We start from the raw sequence: 23,703 nt of genomic DNA on the forward strand, positions 1-23,703 counted from the left end.
GCATCGGGCTCTCTGCTCAGCAGGAAGCCTGCTTCTCCCTCTCTCTCTGCCTACTTGTGACCTCTGTCTGTCAAATAAATAAAATAAAATAAAAAAAACTGTTGGTGACGAAGTGGAAAAATTGTAACCCTTGCGTATTACTAGTCAGAATGTAAGATGGTGCAGCCTCTTTGGAAAATAGGCAATTCCTCAAAAAGTTAAACACAGGATTATTATAACCTCGCAATTCTACTTCTAGGTGTATTACCCAAGAGAATTTAAAATGTCTACATAAAAAAGTGTTTGGGGGGTGCCTGGGTGGCTCAGTGGATTAAGACTCTGCCTTCAGCTCAGGTCATGATCTCAGGGCCCTGGGATTGAGCCCCACATCAGGCTCTCTGCTCAGCAGGTTGTCTGTTTCCCCCTTCTCTCTGTCTCTCTGCCTACTTGTGATCTGTGTGTCAAATAAATTAAAAAAAAGTTAAGAAAAAAGTGTACATACACATTTGAAGTAGCCAGAAAGTGAAAACTCACTGTCCATCAACTGATGGGTAAATAAAATGTATATTCTTATGACAGATATTATTCAGTCATAAAAAGGAATGAAGTGTGATGGCCATCTTAAATATTATGCTAAGTCAAAGAAGCCAGACACAAAAGGACACATATTACATGACCCCATTTACATAAAATGTCCAGAATAGGCAAACTGATGGAGACAGAAAGCCTATTAGTGGTTGCTAGGAGCTGGGAAGAGGAAAGGGGAGAGAATGCTAATGAATATGGAGTTTCCTTATGAAGTAATGAAAACAGTCTGGGATTACAGTAGTGATGGTTTACACAACCTGTGAGTATACTAAAAACCACTGCATTTTACATTGTAAAAGGTTGAATTTTATGACACCTACATTATATGAATAAGAACAAGAGCAGGAATAAGAACAAGATCAAGAACAAGAAGAATCTTTACTGATGATTTCCAGGAACACCAGGTAAGAAAACCATTTGTCATCTGATCAGGCCAGAAGCCAAGAATTCCATTTTCATTTTCAGTTATCTTTATGTAACCGGATTTTCTACTTATAGACATAGAAGTTTTCCTTTAAAAAGATGTTTACAGGGGCGCCTGGGTGGCTCAGTGGGTTAGGGCCCCTGCCTTCGGCTCAGGTCATGATCTCAGGGTCCTGGGATCGAGCCCCGCATTGGGCTCTCTGCCAACAGGGAGCCTGATTCCTCCTCTCTCTCTCTCTCTGCCTGCCTCTCTGCAGGCTTGTGATCTCTGTCTGTCAAATAAATAAATAAATAAATAAATAAATAAAAAGATGTTTACACCTGGGGTGCCTGGCTGGCTTGGCTGGTGGAGCATGCGACTCTTGATCTAAGGGTTTTAGGTTCAAACCCCACGTTAGGCATTATACTTAAAAAGAAATGTTTACATTAAAAAACAAAGTCAATATAAATAATAGTATTAAAGAAAAACAATCAGTAAATAACAAAGTATGTGGCAGATTTCGAAGTTTATAAGTCCTTGTGTACTATTATTTTTCAAGCCCAGTAATACTGTTTAGATTAATAATGGAAAAAAGCTCAATACATCATTCACTTCCCAGTGCCAAGTATCTCTGTAACTTAATCCTTAGCTATGTTCTTCCAAGTGCAATCCTTTCAGTAACCTCTCCAAGGAAATTTTCAGGTTATTTGCCCTCTAAGTTAGTTATCATAGGTTTTGCTCCTTTCCATATCCATAGCCTGCCATCCCCACTGGTTCTTCTTGGGGCCAAGGTTCCTAAACTATGCAAGCTAAAGTGAGTTGGGGCACCATAGCAAAAACACTGATCCTTGATACCTTTTATATACGACGCCTAATTCCAGTCCCAGGTAGTTCTGTTACATTACATGGTACCACGTTCCTTTTGATGATGTCATATCTTTGTGAAGCTGGGTTTGGGGACATTGCTGTGATAAAAAACAAGTACACCAGAGCCACTCAACACACATCTGTAGTCAGGAGTGCTCATGTGTCTGGACCAGAGAATTCCATGTCATATGCCATTCTCAGCCAGTATATCCTGGCTACTCCCAATGCCTCCTCTCAAGTTGCCTACCCCAAAAGGTGCTTCCTACCATTCAGACCCCAGCTGCAGTTATCTACTAAATTATGCAATATGTTAAGGCCACATAAATCCAAGGCATTACACTGTAATTACTGTGTAATTATACTGATTGTTAACTGCATTAAATATGTACTTCTGGACATGTGTTTCCATAGTTACAATGGCAAAACTGTATTTAGAATTACCAAATAATGGACTTCTTTCCATTTTTTAATTATTTAACCCATTCACAGCAATTTGGAAAAGGTCTGATAATCAAATATTTATAGTTTCTACTCCTGAAATGAGACAGATCAGAATACACTTTTTTAAATGCTTATAACGAATCCACACACACAGTATATATAAACATATAGCATATTCACACACACTAAAGATAAAAAGGGGAATTTGCCCATAATCAAAACTTTATTGAAAAACTGACACCAAAATAGGAGATCACTGTTGTAAACCTTACAAAATTAAACATAATTACATTATCTTGGTAGATTAACTGGAATTACTGAACTGATAAGGCTTTCTGCGATAGAACACAAATTCAAGAGGTTGTGTGGATCATTAGTGTTGCTTTCTTCTAAATGAACACCCTGCAAAGGAATCATGAGAACATGTTAAACACAAGTGTACACCATCTCTGCTATAGTTTTAATGACAAAAAGTATGTTTTCGGTAAAAAAAACAAAACGAAGTTTTAGGAATATTAGAACAATATTCACATATAGGTTATTTATCCTTTTATGCCAGAAATTTACTATAATAAGTCTTGTATATTTGAATTTATTCTGATGTGACTATAACTGTTATTCCTGCTTCTCAAATGCTGTATTAGAGTCTATAAACCATGAGCCTAAATTCAACAGTTAAAACTTTAATGCAAGCTGTCAGGAAATGTAATCTTAATTTTTAGGAATTATTCTGAATTACTTTCCTAAGAAACTGATTTTGATTAGAATTCTCTTCAAATCTATTAGGAAAACTCTAATACCCTATTAGTCATCCATGGGCACAAAACTCCAAGACACAAATGCTAAAAACATCTTGCAAGTATGCTTTTGAGAGCAATGCTGCACTTAAATATCATATGCCAACTCTGTACTTACATCTCACCAGGACACACAAAACAGATCTTGGATTCACTGCCAAATCTACTTATAACTCTTCTGGTGAGAACAACATGGAATTTACAACACCCCTAAAATTCACAAGCAAACTTCAAGTATCATTATGAATCATTATAAATCTATAAGTACTACTATGGAAAACAATATACATAATTACTATTTTTTTCTTAATGCACAAAAGTGAAAGAGGAATTAAAATGGGATTTTTAGAGGCACCTAGCTGGCTCAGTCCGTAGAGCATGCGACTCCTGATCTTGGGGTTTTAAGTTTGAGCCTCGCGTTGAGTGTAGAGATTACTTAAAAATAAAATCTTTTTAAAAAATAAATAAAATGGGAATTTTATTTAACAATTAAGTAGATGCTCTGACAAATCAAACTGCTGGCATTTTGATTGATACCTGTTATCTGTTGCCTAGCTAGCAATGATAAAAACTCTTTAGCCAAATGTGTGAAATACATATAAAGCAAAATATTTACAAGAGAATTTTAAAAATTTATGGGTTTGGGGGCGCCTGGGTGGCTCAGTGGGTTAAAGCCTCTGCTTTCAGCTCAGGTCATGATCCCAGGGTCCTGGGATCGAGCCCCACATCGGGCTCTCTGCTCAGCAGGGAGCCTGCTTCCCCCGTCTCTCTCTGCCTCTCTGCCTAATTGTGATCTCTCTCTGTCAAATAAATAAATAAAATCTTAAAAAAACAAAAACAAAAACAAAAAATTTAAAAATTTATGGGTTTGAAAATCCATTATGTCCTATTGTATGTACTTATTCTTTTGCTCCATTTGGGCTTACATTTAATATTCCAAATTAAGCGAACTAAATAACTACAGAGAATTAGGTGTTCCAAACTAAGAAAAACAATAGTTCAATGCTTTGCGAAATTAAAGGCATAAACTTACCCATCTGAGCAGAGCACTCTTTACTGAAAGCATACAACTAAAGATAAAATTCTTTTGGTACTAATGAATTTAAGATTTCTTTTAAACTGGCTTTTAATAAAGGCAGATATTTAAAATAATAAAACCTCAGCACTGGGTTAGAAAATGCCAAATGAATACCCTCTGTGAGTCTGGCCTTTCCTCCCGTTGGCTGGCACAGCACTGTTGAACAGCCTACACAAAGAACCACCGTCTGAGCATGGCTGAAAACCGTGGTAATCTTGTAGCAACCTAGAAAAAGGGCAATGTTAAAAGTGAGAAGCAGAAGAAAATAAAGCCTATTGTTCACCAGAGTTCTAGCAGAGACCTTGTAAAAGATGAAGAACTTGAGTGCTGTGCAATAGCAAGCCACATATTTAACTTAAACTTTTCCAGTCATCACATTAAGAAAAAAGTTTTAAAAGAGCCAACAGGTGAAGTTAATAGTACTTTATTGAACTCAGTATTTCCAAAGTATTATTACCATTTCAGCATGTAAGCAATATGGTTTTTATGTGTGTGATATTAAAATTGGTATTAAAAATCCTGTGTATATTTTATACTTAAAAAGTATTTCCCACTGTGACAAGCCACATTTCAAGTGCTCAGTAGCTACATACAGCTAATGGCCACACACTGGGCAGCACAGCTTAACAGTAAAGCATCAACATACTTTTCACTGCATCATGAAAAAACTGATGATCAGAACAGTTTAATGACTTAGTAAGTCGAATGTCACCTCCCCTTTGGAGTCTCATCCTCTACCACCACCCCCTCCCACCCACGAAGTTTCTACAATGGTTTGGGTAGTTCCTTAGGAAAATGTCCCTTTTGACATTTCCAATTCTGTGATCCCACTTCTACTCAACACAAAGTCCTAACATTTGTAGCTATCTAAACATAACACACCACACTACCAATTCCTTTAGAAATTTTCCTTGGGAAAGGAATTAAGATTTGAAATTTTACCTGGGCATTTTACATCCATAAAATAGGAATTTGGGCTTTGCACTAGCCGTTTCTTTTTATGTTTTTTCTTCTCCTCTTCCAAGGACGGGTGTAGTAAATCTCTAGCCAACTGAATAAAAAAGCATATTATTATCGCTAGAAGGAATCCACAGTTCTGGCAGATTTAACCGTGTGTGAAAGATACATGCAAAACAAGGAATACCAGTCATACTCGGCAGATGCGACACGCCAGATGTTATTTATTCAGCCTGTTCAGCAACTTTAATCAGTACTTTTTACAATGCTCGTGTTCTCCAAGTCCCGGTAAAGGAACTCTATGACGATCAAGCAGCATATGGTACGGTTAATCCCGCTCTTCTTTATTCAGCGGAGTACTAGTCTCCGATAAACACACTGTGGTGCTAAGAACTTGACCCCAACCCTGCGCCAGCCGAGAGCAGAAATCGCTGAGGCAGACCCGAGAGTGCCAGCGCTGGGGTGATTTTCTGCCCCCTGCCCCCGGGGTTCAACATCTGATCTGACAGGAACTCTGCGTGGCTGAAGCGTGACTGTCCTGACGGAGTTAACGTGCCAGGCAACTGCGAAAACAGTTTTTTAAAAAGGAAACCAGCCGAAAACCGCTTCCGAGAGGGGGCGAGAACCAACCAGCGCAAGAAAAGCAAAAAGACTCCAAAGACTGCAGTCTCACGGGCGCCCACCAAAACCCAAAATTGATATTTTGGGTGTCACCCGAGGAGCTGCCCCCTCCTAGTCACTGAGTCCAGACTTGAGCCCAGGGCGGCCCCGGGTCCTCTCCGCTCCACGCCCAGAATAGGGCCCGACACGCCGCGCTGCCCGGGCAAGTCCCAACAAGTCCGCCACGCGCGGAGGAGCTGCGCGGCTCGTAGCTACCGAGCCGTGTTCGACAGAGACCTCTCCCCCGGCCCGCCGAGGCGCCGGGCTAACCCACCCGCGGGACCCCCCGACACAGAAGCCCGAAACAAACGGAAAGCCAGAAAGTAAACAACTCACAGGCATGTTGAACCTTTCGCAATCCCGGCCAGTCCAGATCTCTAAGGCGACACCTCTAGCGAGCAGCACGCGATCTGGAGAGCGGCATCAACTTCCGGGATAGAGGAGGCGGGGCGGGCGGGCCCGTCCGCTCTAGGCGCTCCTCTCGGTGGTGGGGTCGGCCTTGGCCGTGGCCGGAGATTCCCGGCCGCGGGGGTACGTGAGGGTCGCCTAGTTACGAAAGCCTGGACCGCGCGCGGCTACGGGGCTCCCGGGAGAGGGCCGCTGGCCCCAGGGCTCTGCCTCGGACAAGTGGTGCCCGGGGCGAGGCTTAGGCGGTGTGGCCGGACTGGGAAGCCGCCTGGGGCTTAGGTTGCGGAGAACGGATTGCCCTTGGCCACCCCAGCCCGGCGGCGTAGCGGAACCCGGGGGGACCCCCAGCTCTGCGACGGTTCTGCGGAGCCGCAGGTGTCCGCTCGTTTGTTGAAACTGTAGCATTAATCAAAACTATTAATCCGTGTCCGCGAAATTATGAAAGTTTTGTATACTTGTACATCCAGCTTTCAAGGATCGGTTAAGTTCGGGGAAGGCGGCTCTGCCTTGGATTTGCATCGTCCTAAGAAAGTTTTAAGCACCGGATTCGCTACCGAGCTTAGTTCACCGCTCGACTCCTTCATGCCTCTGAAAATTATACTTTACAGAGCGGACAACTCTGGCCTGAAAAAAAGGCACGGAGAGCCACACTTGAAAATATTTTTGATGAGGACGAGCTTGAGGGATGGGTGTGAGGGAATATGATCAAAGGCTAGGAAACCAGGCTCTCTCTGACAAATAAATAAATAAATAAAACCTTTAGACAAAGCGTAAGAGACTCTTAATCTCAGAAAACAAACTGAGATTTGCTGGAATGGAGGGGAATGGGAGAGATGGAGAGGCTGGGTGATGGACCCTGGGGAGGGTATGTGCTATGGTGAGCCCTGTGAATTGTGTAAGACTGATGAATCACAGACCTGCACCCCTGAAACAAATAATACATTTGATGTTAATTTTTAAAAAATAATAAAAGCTAGGAAACCAGGGAAATGCTTGACCAGAAGAATGTCCTAGATAACATTCTCCATCACCTTTTATTTCACACATTTTGGGAAATGCAGAAAAAAATGAAGAAAATTAAAATTACTATCCAGAGATAAACACTTTTGACAATTTAACCTATAACCTTCCAAACATTTTTTATTTACTTGCATATAGGTTTGTTGGGAGTTTGGGTTTTATATATCATCTTGTACATATTCTTTTGTAGACTTGATTCCCCCCACCCCACTACTTCTAATGAACCATGTTATTATGTATTTTCCTAGATTATGACTTTTAATGAGCACAGAGAATTCATTCTATGAATATATATCCTCCTTTCATCTGTACACTAAAGTGGACATTGGGTTTGGGTTTTTTAATATTTTGTATTTTAAATATGACAAAATATTAAATATTTGAAGATAAGTATATGGAATAATACAATAGTGTGTCAGAATAATGACCCCCCTCCAAAGACTTCAATGGCCTAATCCCCAGGACCTATACATGGCAACTGGAATTAGGGTTGTTAATTAGCTAGTTAGGAGTATTATCTGGGGAGGCCCAGATCACAAGGGTGATCTCAAAGTAATCAGAAGGGTCCTTAAAAGTGGAAGAGGAAGACAGAAAATGAAGACTTAGAGAAAAAGATTCAGGGATGAAAGAAAGGTCTGAGAGATGCTGTGTTGCTGGATGTGAAGATGGAAGAAGTGGGGCCAGAGCCATAGAACGTGGGCAGCCTGTAGAAGCTAGAAATGGACTCTGACCTGGAGTTTCCTGAAGAAACACCATCCTTCCAGCCCCTCAGTTGTAACCCAGAAGAACCCAGGTCAGACTTTGAACTGTAGAACTGTGAGATGAGAAATTTGTTGTTTTAAGCTGCTAAATTTGTGGTAATTTGTTACAGTTGGAAACAAATGCAATAATGAAAACCCATGTAGCCAGTCCCCAACTCTGTCAAGTCTGACCATTCAATACTGCCTCTCTCAAGGATTTGTCATTTTAAAAATAATACTGTAGTAAATACTCTTGTCAGTAAGTCTCTAGGCACACCCTTGATTATTTCCTTAAGATAAATTCCTAGAGGGGGCTCAGTCGGTAAAGGGTCTGCCTTCCACTCAGGTCATGATCCCAGGGTTCTGGGATTCAGTCCTGCATCAGGCACCCTGCTCAGTGGAGAGAATGCTTCTTCCTCTTCCACTGCCCTCTCCTCTGCTTGTGCTAGCTCTCTCTCTCGCTCTCCCTCTTTAAAAAGAGATAAATTCTCCCTCTAAAAAAAAAACTTTAAAAAAAGATAAATTCCTGAGTCAATAGTTATGTATATTTTAGGTTTTATAATATAAACTGACAAATTACACTCCAGAAAAATCAAACCAATTTACATTCTAATTGTTGTTATTGTTGTTTTAAATTGTATTTATTTGTCAGAGATGGGGGGGTGGAGAGAGCAAGCACAAGCAGGGCTAGCAGCAGGCAAAGGGAGGAAAAAAGCTCCCCTCTGAGCAAGAAGTCTGATGAGGGACTCCATGCAAGGAGTCCAGAATAACGACTGGGGCAGAAGGCATACACCCAATCCACCGAGCCACCCAGGCACTCTTATCTTTCAGTTGTAAAAGTTTGAGAATGCCCTCTTTCTTTGTACCTTTGACAATAGTGATATTATGTTGTTCCTGACGTCAGTCAGTCCTGAAGAACTGTATGGTATTTTATCATATTTTACTGTTATTTTAATTAATATTTTTCATGAATTTATTAGCGCCCAGCATATTTCTATTGAGATGATAATCCATTACTTCCTTATGTATCCTCATTGGTTTTTTTTTTAATTAGGTAGGCTGCACGCCCAATGTGGGGCTTGAAATCAAGACCCTAAGATTAAGAGTCACATACTCTACCGAATTAGCCAGTCAGGCATCAGCCCCCAGTTATGTATTCTTTCATATTAAGGCCATTAACCCGTAATCACATATGCTGCAAATATTTTTTCCCAACTTGTTATTTCCTATTAACTGTATCCTATTAATTTATGGGGTGATTTTAAAACTATACAGAATTTTTAAATTTCACATACATATATTTCAGACCTATTGGTGTTTCCTTTTTTGCATTTGTGTTTTGACAAGCCTTTGTCACCTTAGCATCCGCTAAACTTTCTGCGCATTCTTTTGTTAGGATATTTATCCTTTAACTTCTTGGTACTTGATGCGTAGTCTCAGAACACTTTCCAATGATCACGCTTAATTACTGCTTCAGTTCCTTACTGATGCCCAGGGCGGTGTCGAAACGCTCAACTTCTAGGACGCTATACCAGCAGAAGGAATAAAACTGAAGGTCAGGGAGACCTGGGCTCTATAACTCTGCCTCCTCCAAAGCTCAGTGTCACCTACAATGTCCTCAGGTCCTTGCAATGCTGGCGGAAAAACGGACCTGGAGTCACTTTGCCTTAGGCAGCCCGCTTTCAGGGATCTCGTGGAAGGATCTCGCGGAAGGATCTCCCACTGGCGCCCCCACGAACCATGAAGTGCCCGCGGGAGTTCTGTGTGCTGCTGAGAACTTCCCCGCTGTTCTATCTGGCCACGTGTGAGAAGGTACATTGTTATCTCCAGGTGTGCACCAGCCGCCTTCACCTGCGAAGTGTGCAGCCATCTCTGCTCTCTTCCGCCTTCATCAACTTCAGACATTGGGAAAGCTCACAGGTGTTCCAGCTAAGCCAGGAGCTTAACTGGTGCTAAATTTCAGGCTCACCCAAACCTGTTCTAAATAGCTCAGAGACCTATTTGCCTCTGGGCTGACGTGCCTACCTCAGGCTTGTGCCTTTCTTCTCCCAGAAAGGTGGTTGGAAATTTAGTTGTAAGAAATTCAGGGTGTGGGGTGGAGCCCCAAAGATAACTTTTTGCACTCCTGCCTCAGTATTGTTCTGAGAGACTCAGAGAAATCTGTGTCATCAGCAAACTGTATAACAAGGCTGCATTCTTTTTCTCTCCTCTGTGGTTCATTTGTTTGTTGTCAAGAATCAAAGCATGTGTGGCTTATTCTCACGTTCCTGAAATCAACGGCAACTGCTGAAAGCCCGCCTCTTCTCTGCTCCCTAGTTCTCCGCAAGGTCACAACCTTTGTCCCAAAAGCTGCGTTGTCAGGTTGAAATCCATCTGTCACTCATGAGGATGTCTGACACACTCAGGTAAACTCCCATCTATAAGGGGTAAGAGTCTCAGGTGTAAACGCTGTTGTCCTGTTTTTTTCTTTTCCATGCCAACTTAATTTCTGACTGAAGCTGAGCCAACTGGGGTGGTACTTTAGGCTGGATGTTTGTGCCCCCCGAAATCCGTATGTTGACTCTTAACCCTCCAGGGTGATGGTATTGAGCAGTGAGGCTTCTGAGAGGTGGTTAGATCCTCAGGGTAGAGCCCTCATGAGTGAAATTAGTGCCATTATGGAAAAGGCCCCAGAGTGCTTCCTCACTCCTTCTACCCTTTAAGGATACAGTGATAAGACTTCTATCTGTGAGTTAGGAAGTGGGCTCCAAATGGGCCCACACTATTGATCTTGGACTTGCCACCCTCCAGAACTGTAAGAAATAAATGTTTGTATTTAAGTCACTCGGTCTATAGTGTTTTGTTAAAATAGCCTGGACACACGAAGCAGGCTGGCCTGGTGGAAAATGTCCCCTCATTCTTGGAGACTGTGCTGGGTTTTCTCCATGTGTCCCTCACCTGATCTGCTCTCCATCTGTCCTTCATCCTTCTCTGTGCCCACAAGGCTGATCTCGACGGGCTGCATCTGCTGAGTTCTCTTGTCCTCTGGTTTCTAATTGAGTTGGCCCAATGAGGTGCATCAGTAGGAAATCACAAAGTGGGTGAGGAGAAATAGTGGGGTATTTACTCCCCTGGTTCTATCCTTGGTGGGCCGTTTTCTTCCATATGGCCATGTTACTCTGAAGGAAACAGTTGCTTCTGGTGTCCCTTTCCTACAGCTCGTAAGGGATTCCAGTCAGTACTTCCTCCCCTTTTGGTTCTTTTGCTTGAGGGGTGGTATTGCATGGTTTTTGTTGATTTTTGTTAACTGTGCTCAGCCTTGTAAATATACCTACGTGAAGCTATCTTCCGTCATCTCTTTTGAGTGGGCCGTTTGCAATCTGCCAGTATCCTGACATGAGGATCCCCTGCCAGGATGTGCTCCTCTTTAGCCTGCAAGGCTTTGTAGATTTGTAGATGGGCTCTGTCTGCCCTTCAGCCATCAACCCAACCAGGTCACTGCAGGGATGTCCATTATCCCTGACTACAGAATCCTTCATGTGTAACAGGTTGTGGCTTGAGATGAAAATGGGAATCTTGAGACAGCCTAGAGTCCTAGCCATGAAGATCTTTTGCCACATTACAGACAGCATTGGGACCACCTAGGAACTTGTTGGAAATGCAGACTTGGGCCCCAACCCCAGACCTCCTGAGTCACAATCTACGTTTTAACAAGAGCCTCTGGCAATATCATTCACATCTCAGTGTGAGAAACACTGTCCTAGGGGCGCCTGGGTGGCTCAGTCTGTTAAGCGTCTTCGGCTCAGGTCATGATCCCAGAGTCCTGGGACCAAATTCCACACCCGGCTCTTTGCTCAGCCAGGGAGCCTGCTTCTCCCTCTCCTTCCCCTCCCCGTGCTGTGCTCTCTTCTGCTCTCTCTCTCTCATTCTCTCAAATAAATAAATCTTAAAAAACAAAGAAGGTTTTAAGAAAAAATAGAAAGAAAGAAACACTGCCCTAGATTTACCATCCCAGCATTCGCAGCATTCTCTCTGGAGTCTTCTTACTTTTCTGTGTGACTATAAGGAAGTCAGAACCTAGATTCCACGACTCCAGGTAACAAATCAAAGATGATTCTCTAAATTGGAACAGGGAACCCCCCCGCTTCTCCAGGATGTTTTGTCCATTTCAGCAAATCTTATTCTCTCTTACTATGTTGAGGAAACCTTTAAGTCAATGATACTCAAACTTGGTTACACATTAGAATCCCTAGAGGAGCATTCTAGGTTAGTTTTAAAGCATTTAGGGGTGGTACCCAGGTGGTAGGGTTTGTTTGTTTCTAGGGGGAATGGGGCAGGGAGGGGCAAAAGGAGAGAGAGAGAGAGAATCTTAAGCAGGCTCCAAACTTACCACGGAGCCTGACGTGGGGCTCAGTCTCACAACCCTGAGATCATGACCTGACCCCAATCAAGAGTTGGATGCTCAACCTACTGAGCCATCCAGGCGTCCCAGGCTGCAGTAGTTTCTAAAACTCCCCAGGTGATTCTACGGGAGGCAAGATTGAAAGCTACTATTCTCAGTTCCTCAGAGCGCTCAACTGTTTCAAAAGCAAAGCCCAGGGGTGCCTGGGTGGCTCAGTGGTTTAAGCCTCTGCCTTCGGCTCGGGTCATGATCCCAGGGTCCTGGGATCAAGCCCTGAGTCGGGCTCTCTGCTCAGCGGGGAGCGTGCTTCCCTCTCTCTCTCTCTGCCTGCCTCTCTGCCTGCCTGTGATCTGTCTGTCAAATAAATAAATAAAATCTTAAAAAAAAAAAAAAAAAAGCAAAGCCCACAAGAACTATAGGCAACTCCTCCTGAAAGGTGGGGGGGTGGGGTGGGGGTAAAAACCATTGCTGTTCAGCTTGTCCAGAGCAGGTAGCCAGATGGGGTGTCCCAGCACTGCACTGCCTGCCTTGAGGATCAGGTGGCAGGTCTCCTGGTCTCTCCAGCTGCTGCTTCCTATAAACGCTCTCAGAGCCTGCCTGAGTCTCTAGGGAAGACAGTGAGCTATTCAGAGGCCAGAGGCCAGGTGCTCTTTCAAACTTTCTTGTCTCTCCACAGCATCCAGTGAAGACATTTTACAAAGATGCTGAGGTCAGCAAAAATGTATGCAAATGCAATTGCTCCCTTTACTGCAGCACTTACCACCTACATTAATCCTTTCTCAATAACCACTGCTGTCTCTGGTGGTTTTTCTTTGCATGTTCTTGTACTACAAATTCATGATCCTTATGTCCATGTTTCTTTGGGTTCTCTTCCCTAAAAGTCCGTAGGCTTCTTAAAATCAGGATGTGTTCATTCCCCAACTTGCCTAAGTAGGAGAGCAGGTGCAGAAATCTGTCCCCTGAGCCCCATACTCAGTGTAACTGGTGTTATGGTCTTTCTTTGAGAACTAACTAGTCTGCCTCTGATTTATCCAGAACTTTGCTTTTCCTGTGAGAACTTTCTAGGTCCTTCTCGAGGCATGCCTTTTGTTTTCCCTCTGCCTCCAGTTAATGTGATGGAAAGACTGAAGGACCACAGAGTCCTGGCTAAGCCCCAGTTTACTTGTTTCTAAAACTGGAAAAACAAGTCTAAGTCATTATAGGGTTAATGGGATATTATAGTGAGCTCTTCCCTTGGAAAACATGTTCAAGCAAAATAAATGAAAATCATTCTGTTTTCCCATTAGATAAAAGCTGATTAAAAGGCTAGTGGGTCAGCAGGCTCAGAGTATTTAGAAGAACGGTGCTCTATTTATTCACATTTTACAACGTATTTACGATTTGTAGAATGTCTGCTATATACAAAGTGGAAGAAATGTAAGCCCTGTTACCTGGGAGCACAGAAATCTTTTAAGTCTAATAACCACTTAACCTTTGTAAGCTCTTTCCCCATCTGTTAAATGAAAATAATATGCATGTCTATTTCATAAGGTTATATGAATGCATAATGAGATACTGCTTATAAAGGGCATAGTATTCTACAGATGTTCAGTAAGTGCCAGCTGTAATTCCTAGAGCTTGTTGATGATAAAGAAAACAGTTGGCTCTGGGAATCTTGGGCTGCTGGTGATTTCCTTCATGGTGACTTGTAAAATGCAAGGTTTATAGAATAGTTCTGACTTAGGGAAGATCATGAATTTGTTCCATCTGCAGAAAAGACTTGCTGGAGTCTTACCTCTTTTTTTTTTTTTTAAGATTTTTTTATTTATTTGACAGAAAGAGACACAGCAAGAGAGGGAGTACAAGCAGGGGAAGTGGGAGAGGGAGAAGCAGGCTTTCCATTGAGGAGGGAGCCCCATGAGGGGCTCTATCCCAGGACCCTGGGATCATCAGATGCGTATCAGCCGAGCCACCCAGGCGCCCCTGGAGTCTTACCTTTGAATAAAAAACGAAGAGATTGTTCTTTCAAAGTCCAATAGGTGGCACAAGGAGCCACTTGTCATGCAGGACAAGCACTGGCCAGTAGAGAGTTTTATCTTCCCTTTTCCAAAGGCCTTAGTCCTGGCTCTGTCCCTCTAGTCTGTTATTCAGTCACTCCCTAAGCAGCTGTGCATAATAGACTCCAAGTATACAGACAGGGGTTATTGTGAGTTTTTCTAAAGGAAAAATACATATAAGACTGAGTCTGATCTCCAAATATTTTCCCTTAAAAAAATCCATTCTTCTGAAACTAGTTAACTGTATTAAACTATTTAAGTTCCAGATTGCCACTAGGTGAAAGTTAAATACCATTGGCTCTACATATATTTTTCATAGAGATACTTAGTCCAAAAATCTAGTAGAATTGTGCCAGCTTTGTGGTCCTTATGTAGCATAGACTCTAAAGCAGTGGGACACAAGGAGCTAGGGGAGAGTTGGATTGCTGATCTGTAGTGTTTGCTGACTTCATAAATGTTTGCACCATGGTCAATTTCAAGTACTAAAGTGAAAGGACTTCATACAGAGTGGAGAAGAGAGGGACACAATCCTCTTGATCAGATAATGCCAGAGTCTTATTTTAGGAATATTTCCAGTAATCAAACTGCTAATAAAATATCCATATTGACGCTTTGGCATATCCTTTTCTCTTACATCAAAAGCAGGAATGAAAAATGGGAGGGGCACCTGGGTGGCATAGTGGGTTAAGTGACCAACTCTTGGCTTCAGCTTAGATCATGATCTCGGGGTTGTGGGATTGAGCCCCAAGTCATGCTTGAGTTTCTCTCTCCTTCGTCCTCTGCCCCTCCCCCCTGCATGCTCTCTTTCTCTGTGAAATAAGTAAATAAATCTTTTTTAAGATTTTATTTATTTATTTGATAGAGATCACAATTAGGCAGAGAGGCAGACAGAGAGAGGAAGGCAAGCAGGCTCCCCGCTGAGCAGAGAGCCTGACATGGCGCTCAATCCCAGGACCCTGGGATCCTGACCCGTGCTGAAGGCAGAGGCTTTAACCCACTGAGCCACCCAGAGGCTTTAACCCACTGAGCCACCCCTAAATAAATCTTTTTTAAAAACGGGAGAAAGAATGGGCTATTAGAAAACCCACAAACTGGATGGTTGGCCTTGAATAAAGAAGAGTTGACTGACTTGATCGTTTTATCCACCTGAACACAGCCCATTACTCAGAACAAGAGCTCTACAAGCCATTGCTCTCAAGCTTGCTAATACTGTAGTAATATATTAAATATGGAATTTCAGCTTAGGAAGGGACAATGCATTTCTCTTTTCGACAGCTTTAATTGTTCCTTCTATCATGTCGAAGTCAGCTTGCTTTTAAATTCACCTATTGAATTTCTGGCCTAGGAAGGGGACATAAAAAACGCATGTCATTCATTTTCCAACCGACAGCCTTGAGCTAATTGAGGACAGGGTTTCACCCCTTCTTAGAATTTACTTCTCTAGGATGCATATCATAGTATTCACAGTTTCTCATCACCCTTTTTATATTTCTTTGGACATGCTCCAATTTGCCCACATCCCTCTTAAAATAGGCCCAGTGACCAAACACATTGCCAGCTCTGAATCACAGGGAACTGGTACTTGCCTTGTTCTGATCATCACATGTGTATCAGTTCAGCCCCATATCCCATATGCTTTTTTGGCAATGTGATGGCATCCCACTGTTGATTTACATAACCTTGTAGCTGACTAACACCCTAAGTCTTTTCAAGTGTTACTAAACCTCATATTTCTCATGCTCTAATTGCATTTTAAGAGATCTACATCCAGTGAATATTCTAAAAACCAGTGAATTGCACTCTTTGTCAGTGGGTTGTATGATATGTGAATATCAATAAAGCTGTTAAAAAGTATAAGTGCAGGAAAGAAAAGCCAATGTGTTTTATCAAATAACCACGAAATCTTGCCAAACACAGTATTTCACATAATCATTACAACAATCCTTTGGCGTTCTGGAGGAACTAAGATCCTTGTGTAAGTGGGGGAGCAGGGATTTGAACCTAGATCTCCTCAAGATACCCATGCTCCTTCCACCACACTGCTTCCAGTCACCCTGCTACGTGCTAGGCACCGTGATCGGTGCCCAGTTGAAGTTAGAGGAAGGAGGTCTTCCAGGCAAGCAGGACCGCAGGACCGTAGGGACCCGCAGAGGGCTAGCAGTTGACAGGGTGATTTAGAGAGATTCAGGCACGAAAAGGAAGGTGTCCCATAAGTGAAGCAAATATGATTGCTGAAAGTGGGGGTGGTAGAGCTGGGGGAGGTGTTGGCAATAACTGTGTGATTAACCCAGAGTGGCAGTGTGGGTCACACAGGACAGATTGCGGGTAATAGGGTCTCAGCTTGATCTGTGTTTCCAGTGGGTTACCAAGGAAGAATAGCTGTATGCACATGGGAGTACTGATTTTGAAGGGGTCAGGGTCCTGGCAGGGTTATGGCGGCAGAGACTGAAGCCTATGGCATACAGGAGTCAGGTCCTACGACACAGAATCAAACTGACTCAATCCCGGGATGAGGCTGAAGCCCAGAGTCCAGAACCAGAGCATTTGATGAAGCAGGATAAGTCCCAGAGTGACCTGACATTGTCCCCTGAACTTCTGTACCAAGGCTCCTTGAAACCTTCAGCTAGAGGAAGGATTTGCCACTGAATCTGGGGCAGAGCCAAAGCTATGGGCAAATGTCCAGTGGCCCAGAATGGGGACTGACAGAACGTTAAAGCGATCAGTGCCTATCCGGTGTTTGTTTTGTTTTGTTTTGTTTTTTCCCTGAAACATGCATGACCAACGACAGCTGCAGTTACACAAACCCCTGCAGACGTATTCAGGGTTAAAACATTCTGGGTGGGCTTTTCAGATGCCACTTTCTTCCCTACTATACAAGAAAGGGTATCAGGAAGTGACAAAAATGTATTTCAGGAGTAGCCGTGAATCTGTCCCATCCATTTCTGTCATCAGCAAACATGGCTGGTGTGCATGTCCGGTTAGGGCAGCCAGTGTGATGGGCTCTCCTGGGTGGGCAGCAGCAGGCAGACCCTGCCTGTGCAGCCAGAGTCTCTGGCTTAGCCTCTTTCTCTCTCTGCCACCCACTCTGCAGCCAAGCCTCCTTGGGTTTCACGTAACAGATATATCTTCAGCTTGCCTGCACTCAAATGGAAAGAGTGCTGGAGGTGGGCCAGGGCAGGAAGGGCAGCAGGGCCTCAGGGTGGGGGTGGGGGGCCAGAACAAAACCCTCAGAGGCCCCGGGAGTGGAGACAATTCTTATCTTGCCACCTCCCTTTTCCTCTTAGGGGCGACCTGGTTTCTCATCTCTCTATTTCCCTTCCACTCTTTTAACCTGCTCTCCCAAACCCCAGTTTTTCTGCTTCTCAGGACACATAGTGACAGTGGCCATGCTAGTCCCTCATTGTATGCTGTCCTCATCCCAGGGCCAGTAGTGACCAACCAGAAGACCTGGGTCCCAGTTCCAGATGTGCTGGCGAGGGAAGCTGGTTGTCTCAGCTTGGGTCAGGAGTGTGGGTTCCAGTAGTCTCTGGGCACTTGGAATGATAGTGACTCCTAGGGCCTACCCCAGTGGAAGAGAGTTGTGGGAGCTCTTAGGAAAGGAGGCATGGTTTGGACAGAGACTCCATAAGGTTGTCTACTCCCTCCAAACCATTGTCACTACTGCCTTTAGCAAGGCAGCTGGTGGTCTAAGTCCTCTCCTCAGGCTGCCTTGCTATTGCTCTGTCTTCTCCCTGAAGCAACAGGTTATTTGCTAGATGAGATCTGTTGACTAAAAACACTTTCTCCACAAACTTCAGTATTGAAGTTTGTATTCAGCAATGAATACATATGCAGTAACATTTTTTTCATGTAGAATAATCAAATCTAGAGACCACGTTCAAGGAGAGATACCACTTTTTTTTAAAGATTTTATTTCTTTATTTGAGAGAGAGAGAAAGGGAGAGCACAGAGGGAGAATAAGAGGGAGATGCAGTCTCCCCACCAAGCAGAGAGCCTGATGTGGGGCTTGATCCCAGGACCCTGAGATCACGACCCAAGCCAAAGTCAGATGCTCAACCGACTGAGCCACCCAGGTGCCCCGAGAGACACTATTTTTAAAAAGATAATTATTTTAGAGATAGAGAACAAAAATGTGGGCAGAACAAAGGAAAGAGACCAGCAGATTCCAGGCTGAGCATGGAACCTGATGCAGGGCTTGATCCCACGACCCGAGATCATGACCTGAGCCAAAATCAAGAGTCCGATGCCCAACCAACTGAGCCACCCAGGCACACACACACACACCCCTTTTTTTTTAGAGAGAGAGACGGCAGCGAAGGGGCAGAGGGAGAGGGGAAGAGAGAATCTTAAGCAGTTTCCACCCTCAGGTTAACCAAATGAGCCACCCAGACACCCCCAATGGAATACCATTTTAAAGACATCCCAAGTACATTGGAAATGAGCCCACTTATAAGGATCCACACTGCCTGGCAATGTATTTTTACAACCAGCCAAGTGCCTTTTTTTTTTTTTTAATATTTTACTTATTTATTTGACAGAGATCACAAGTAGGCAGAGAGGCAGGCAGAGAGAAAGGAGGAAGCAGGCTCCCCACGGAGTGGAGAGCCCGATGTGGGGCTTGATCCCAGGACCCTGAGATCATGACCCAAGCCGAAGGCAGAGGCTTTAACCCACTGAGCCACCCAGGCACCCGCCATCCAAGTGCCTTTTAAAACAGTCCTCATGTTATGTCTGAATGAGAACTATCTTACTTATACTTCAAGTCTCTAAAGAATAAAATCTGCAAGCAGGGGCTAGGAGCAGAAGATTTTGAGTTTCTAACCTAAGCAGGTTCCTGCTTCATATTTCCTAAGCCGGCATTGAGAGGAACTCTTGGGTAAGCAGTTAAATCTGATGGCTATCCTTGAAGGCTCTGCGAGCAACCAAGACTTCTGACCCTATAATCTCCAGTGGTGATGACAGTGATATTATCTGAACACTTATCTCTTGTCAGGTACTGTGCTAAGCACTTTACATGGATTTACCTCAGATAATCTTTACAACATCTGTAGGAGATAAATAGTAGTGGTATTCCCATTTCATAGATAAGGAAACTAAGGCACAGAGCTTGTTAAGTACCATTCCCAAGACCTCATGAATGCTAACTTGCAGAACTAAGATGTAAACCTAGGTTTGGCTGAAGCTCAAGAATTTTGATCTTAACCAATATAATATACTTAGAAATTCAGATAAGAAATCTTTTTTAAAAAATAATTTGAGGGTAGGGCACCTGAGTGGCTCAGTCACTTAAGCATCCAGCTCTTGGTTTTGGCTTGGGTCATAGTCTAAGGGGTCATGGATTGAGCCCTGATTCTCCATCTCCCTCTCCCTTTACCCCTCTTCCCCCATCTTTCTTTCTAAAAAAAGTTATTTGAGGGGTGCTTGGCTGGCTCAGTCCATTAAGCATCTGACTCTTAATCTCAGCTCAGGTCTTGATCTCAGGGTCATGAGTTCAAGCCTCGCACTGGGCTCCATTTTGGCACGGTGCCTACTTTAAAAAAAATTATTTGAAAATGAAGCACCCTAAGAAAGAAAGAGGAAGGGAGGAAGGAAGGAAGGAGCCCCCTAGTTTTCCATCATTTTCATTACTCCTTAGGTCTTTTCATTTTTCACTGTATTTGATTAAGTGAATTTTTGTGTATCCTATAAAGAAGGCACTGATGTCAGAAGGGATGTAAAGATGACTAAGACCCTCTTGGGATTTTCAAGGAGTTTAAGGTCATCTAATAATAAGGAAAGGGCTGCATAAACATAATTTCAATGTATGATACACCATCCTAGAAACATGAAGTCTAGAGGAGATTAAGGGAAGGAGCAATCATGTTTGCTTACTGTATAAAAGTAGTGATTTAGGGTACCTCAGTGGCTCAATTTGTTAAGCGACTGCCTTCAACTCTGGTCATGATCCCAGAGTCCCAGGATTGAATCCTGCATCGGGCTCCCTGCTCAGCAGGGAGTCTGCTTCTCCCTCTGACCCACTCCCTCTCATGCTCACTCTCACTCTCTCTCTCTCTCTCTCTCAAATAAATAAAATCTTTTTAAAAGTTATGATTTGTTGCACATGAATATTGTTAGATGAATTGTAGAAGAGAGACAGAATCCCATGTTAACCAAAGTAACCAAATTTAACCAAAGTAACAATTAACCATTTAACCAAAGTAACAATTCTGAAGTGTGCTGCTTAACAAGACTAGGGTGACTTCTGGTAAATCATGCAGTTATGTCTTAAGGAAACCATGGAATGTCACCCTTATAAATAAGACCATGACTTTAAAGGAAGAAATGCATCCTCGATGGCTTGATCCTTGTTGCATATTTTCAGTAAACACCTCTAATGTGAGCTGTCAGCCAGCAAACCAAGGCAGGGAGAAGAAGAAGAGGGGGAGGGGAGATCTTTGGAAAGAGCTCTTTATTCAATGTGACCCTTTAGATCTCAAGAATCTTTCTAGAATGGTCCCAGAAATAAATGGATACACCTATTTCGGGACTTTGATTGCAGAAACTGGTCTATCATCTGCCACCAGCTGGGCCCAGTGGGTCTTGGTGCTGCTTGCTATCCAGGAATCTGAGATGTGCACTGATTCTTTGCCCTGTGCTCCACTCCCATTGCCAACCCTGCTTTCTTTTCAGGTAATGCAAGCCCAGCTGTGCCTCTCTGTCCCCCCTGAAGTGTGTAGCTTCACCATGGCAGTGTAAAGCAGGATGCACTCCAGACTTTGGAAAAAATAGCTATAGTGCTCCTTTTCATTTATGTACGACTTTACATTACAAAGCCCGTCACAATCATCATTAATTAGACCTGCCACTCATGGCCCTCTGAGGTAGGACTGAGTTAGTCTGCTTTTTTTACTCCTGACAAAAGAGACAGAAAGGCTTAGGGATTTGCTGAAGTGAAGTGGTTCAATCAAGGAAGCTTGGCCCAATTCTTTTTTCTAGTTCATTCCTTTTTGCCTGGAAAGAGGCCTTCACGGTGCCCAGCTCTTAATTCCAAGCAGCTTAAGGAAGTCAACTGGGAAGAGCTTCTTGGCAGGGAAATGGCAGCAATCTAGAGCAGAGCAGCAGTGTGGGGCTTGAATTATTTGAAGACAGCCAAGTCATATTCTTCTGGTCCCACTGGATGTTAGATATGTGAGTACATGCACACACACGCACACGCACAATTTCTCCCATTAGGCCAGGGAGCCGGGCCAAGACACGGGGACATAGTTGGAACATTGCTTTTGAGTAATGCTACATCTGACCTGCTGACAAAGCAGCCCACACACCACCCATGTTTGAACCCTCTGTTACCGATCCTTTGTATTATGATTTTAAACAAACTCAGAATCAAACCTATTCCGAGAGCAGGCCTAGTGCCATAATTTGTGGGGGTTGAGGTGAAAAAAAAAGTGAAAATAAACAATAACAAGAAATAACAAACACAAAGAAAAGAGTGAAAATGGGGTGCCTGGGTGGCTCAGTCAGTTAAGGTCTGCCTTCAATTCTGGTCATGATCTCAGGGTCCTGGGATCGAGTCCTGCATCTGGCTCTCTGCTCAGTGGGGAGTCTGCTTTTCCCTCTGTCTCTGCTGCTCCCTCTGCTTGTGTTCTCTCTCTATCTCTCTGTCAAATAAATAAATAAAATCCTAAAAAAACAAATAAACCAACAAACTGAAAACAGGCCCACATATCTTGTGTCTAAATATTTAAAAATTGTAAGCGAAGATAACAAATTTCCTGCCTTGACAGATACATGTTTATAATGGCCTAAAGAATGATAAGAAATTTAGAATATTTTGGTTCCGCAGAACTCCCTAGCAGAATGTGGTGATTCAGGGAGCGCAGTCCCAGTCTGCCCTGATGCCCTGCTTTCCCACCTCCAGGCAGGACATGATCACTAAGGGCCTCATACACAAACAGTGAGGATGCCAGACCATGTGTTCAAGTTCTGGCCATGTTAGCACCCCCTTTTGGCCATTGCTTATGCCTGTGGGGCCACACCAATGGCACAGTGAGGAAAAGAGCCCCCTACCATTCCTGGAAGCAGGGTTTTTGGCAGGGAATTCTGAGGTCTAGGTACCTAGAGTAGGTTCTAGAAAGTGAGCATGGCTCTGAATGAATACACCCACCTAGCCTGTGGATTCTTCACCCAGTGGGGAGTAGTGACCAGAAGAGGGCAAGAGTAGAGCTCTTTAAAGAACTGGCCCCAGGGGAGGGGCCCGTCTTGCTTAGACATAAGAGCAAGTAATATCTGGCTAAATAATAAAGAAACCAAAAGTGTGAGTTAATATTGGAGTCTGCACAAATCTGGATACCATAAGAAATTGCTACCTCAACTATAAAACACACGGGCATGAACTGCTTCAAGTGTTTTGCTTGCTCTCCTCCCACAAATAATTTATTCTGGGCAGTAGGCATAGTCTCCAGTAGGTATAGGGCCAGAAATCAAATGAATAAACTCCATAATCAAATATTTTACTGGAGAGGTTGTGCTCCCTTGAGAACCCAGATACCAAAGCTCTAGGTGGTAATCCTGGCTTGGGTGACCTTTTTGTTGCCTCCCCAAAATGACCAAGTAGAAAGAAGAAGAGCAGTGACTTCCCGGGCCCTGGGTGTGTGCTGCCCTGCTCTTGGGTCAGCCAAGGTTGCAAAGAGCTATGGGACCAAACCAATCCCTCCATCTGCCTGATTTCCCTCAGAATCAGAGTCATGATCTCAGTCTTGGCTTGACATACAGAAAAGTTAAAATTATGAGTTTCTTTGTTAACTCGTATTTCGACTTCATTTAATGATCTACAACATTTAATTAAAAGAAAACTGCTCATAAAAAAATATTTTTAGTCTTCAATTCTCAAGGCAAAAGAGGTAAAGAGTAGAATGTATAAGATGTATACTTTGATGATAGTTTGTTGTTGTTGTTGTGTATTTCAATGGTAAGAGCATTGGATTCTGGATTCTTGGCTCAGATAAAGGCTTTAGTTCAGCCTTCTTTGACATCATCGTTCCTACCGTGTGAAAGACCTATTTCCGTAATGATGTTTGGATGTTGGTTACATAAATAAATTCCTTAAAATTTTTTAACGGAGGTAAAAACACAGCCCCAGTCAGAAATAAGAAGTTAATTCAAACCATCGGGTGGTGGTCACTTCTGGGGTGTGGACAGACAGATTGTCCTCTGGCTCTCCCAGCCTTCTCCCCCACAGATACACTTTGTTCAGACAGAGCCACTCTGTGAGCCAGGGACAATTCATGATGCTTATGCTGACCTCATTTCTGGTTGTCACTTGACAACTTGACCCATCTATTACTAGATGATCCAACTGTTATGGCA

The 23,703-nt window shown here is 43.4% G+C and overlaps 1 protein-coding gene across 1 annotated transcript; it reads right to left on the reverse strand.

Moving 5' to 3' along the window:
- Positions 1-2,472: 2,472 nt before the first annotated feature.
- Positions 2,473-6,222, reverse strand: RPS27L (ribosomal protein S27 like). Its single transcript, XM_032342776.1, has 4 exons — positions 6,107-6,222; positions 5,096-5,204; positions 4,268-4,378; positions 2,473-2,680 (listed from the first exon to the last, which is right to left on the reverse strand). The coding sequence occupies exons 1-4, from the start codon at positions 6,110-6,112 to the stop codon at positions 2,652-2,654; spliced, it is 255 nt and encodes an 84-aa protein (XP_032198667.1). The 5' UTR covers positions 6,113-6,222; the 3' UTR covers positions 2,473-2,651.
- Between the last annotated feature and the right edge of the window lie 17,481 nt (positions 6,223-23,703).

Source organism: Mustela erminea, chromosome 5, assembly GCF_009829155.1.
Source record: "Mustela erminea isolate mMusErm1 chromosome 5, mMusErm1.Pri, whole genome shotgun sequence".
Taxonomy (NCBI): Eukaryota; Metazoa; Chordata; class Mammalia; order Carnivora; family Mustelidae; genus Mustela; species Mustela erminea.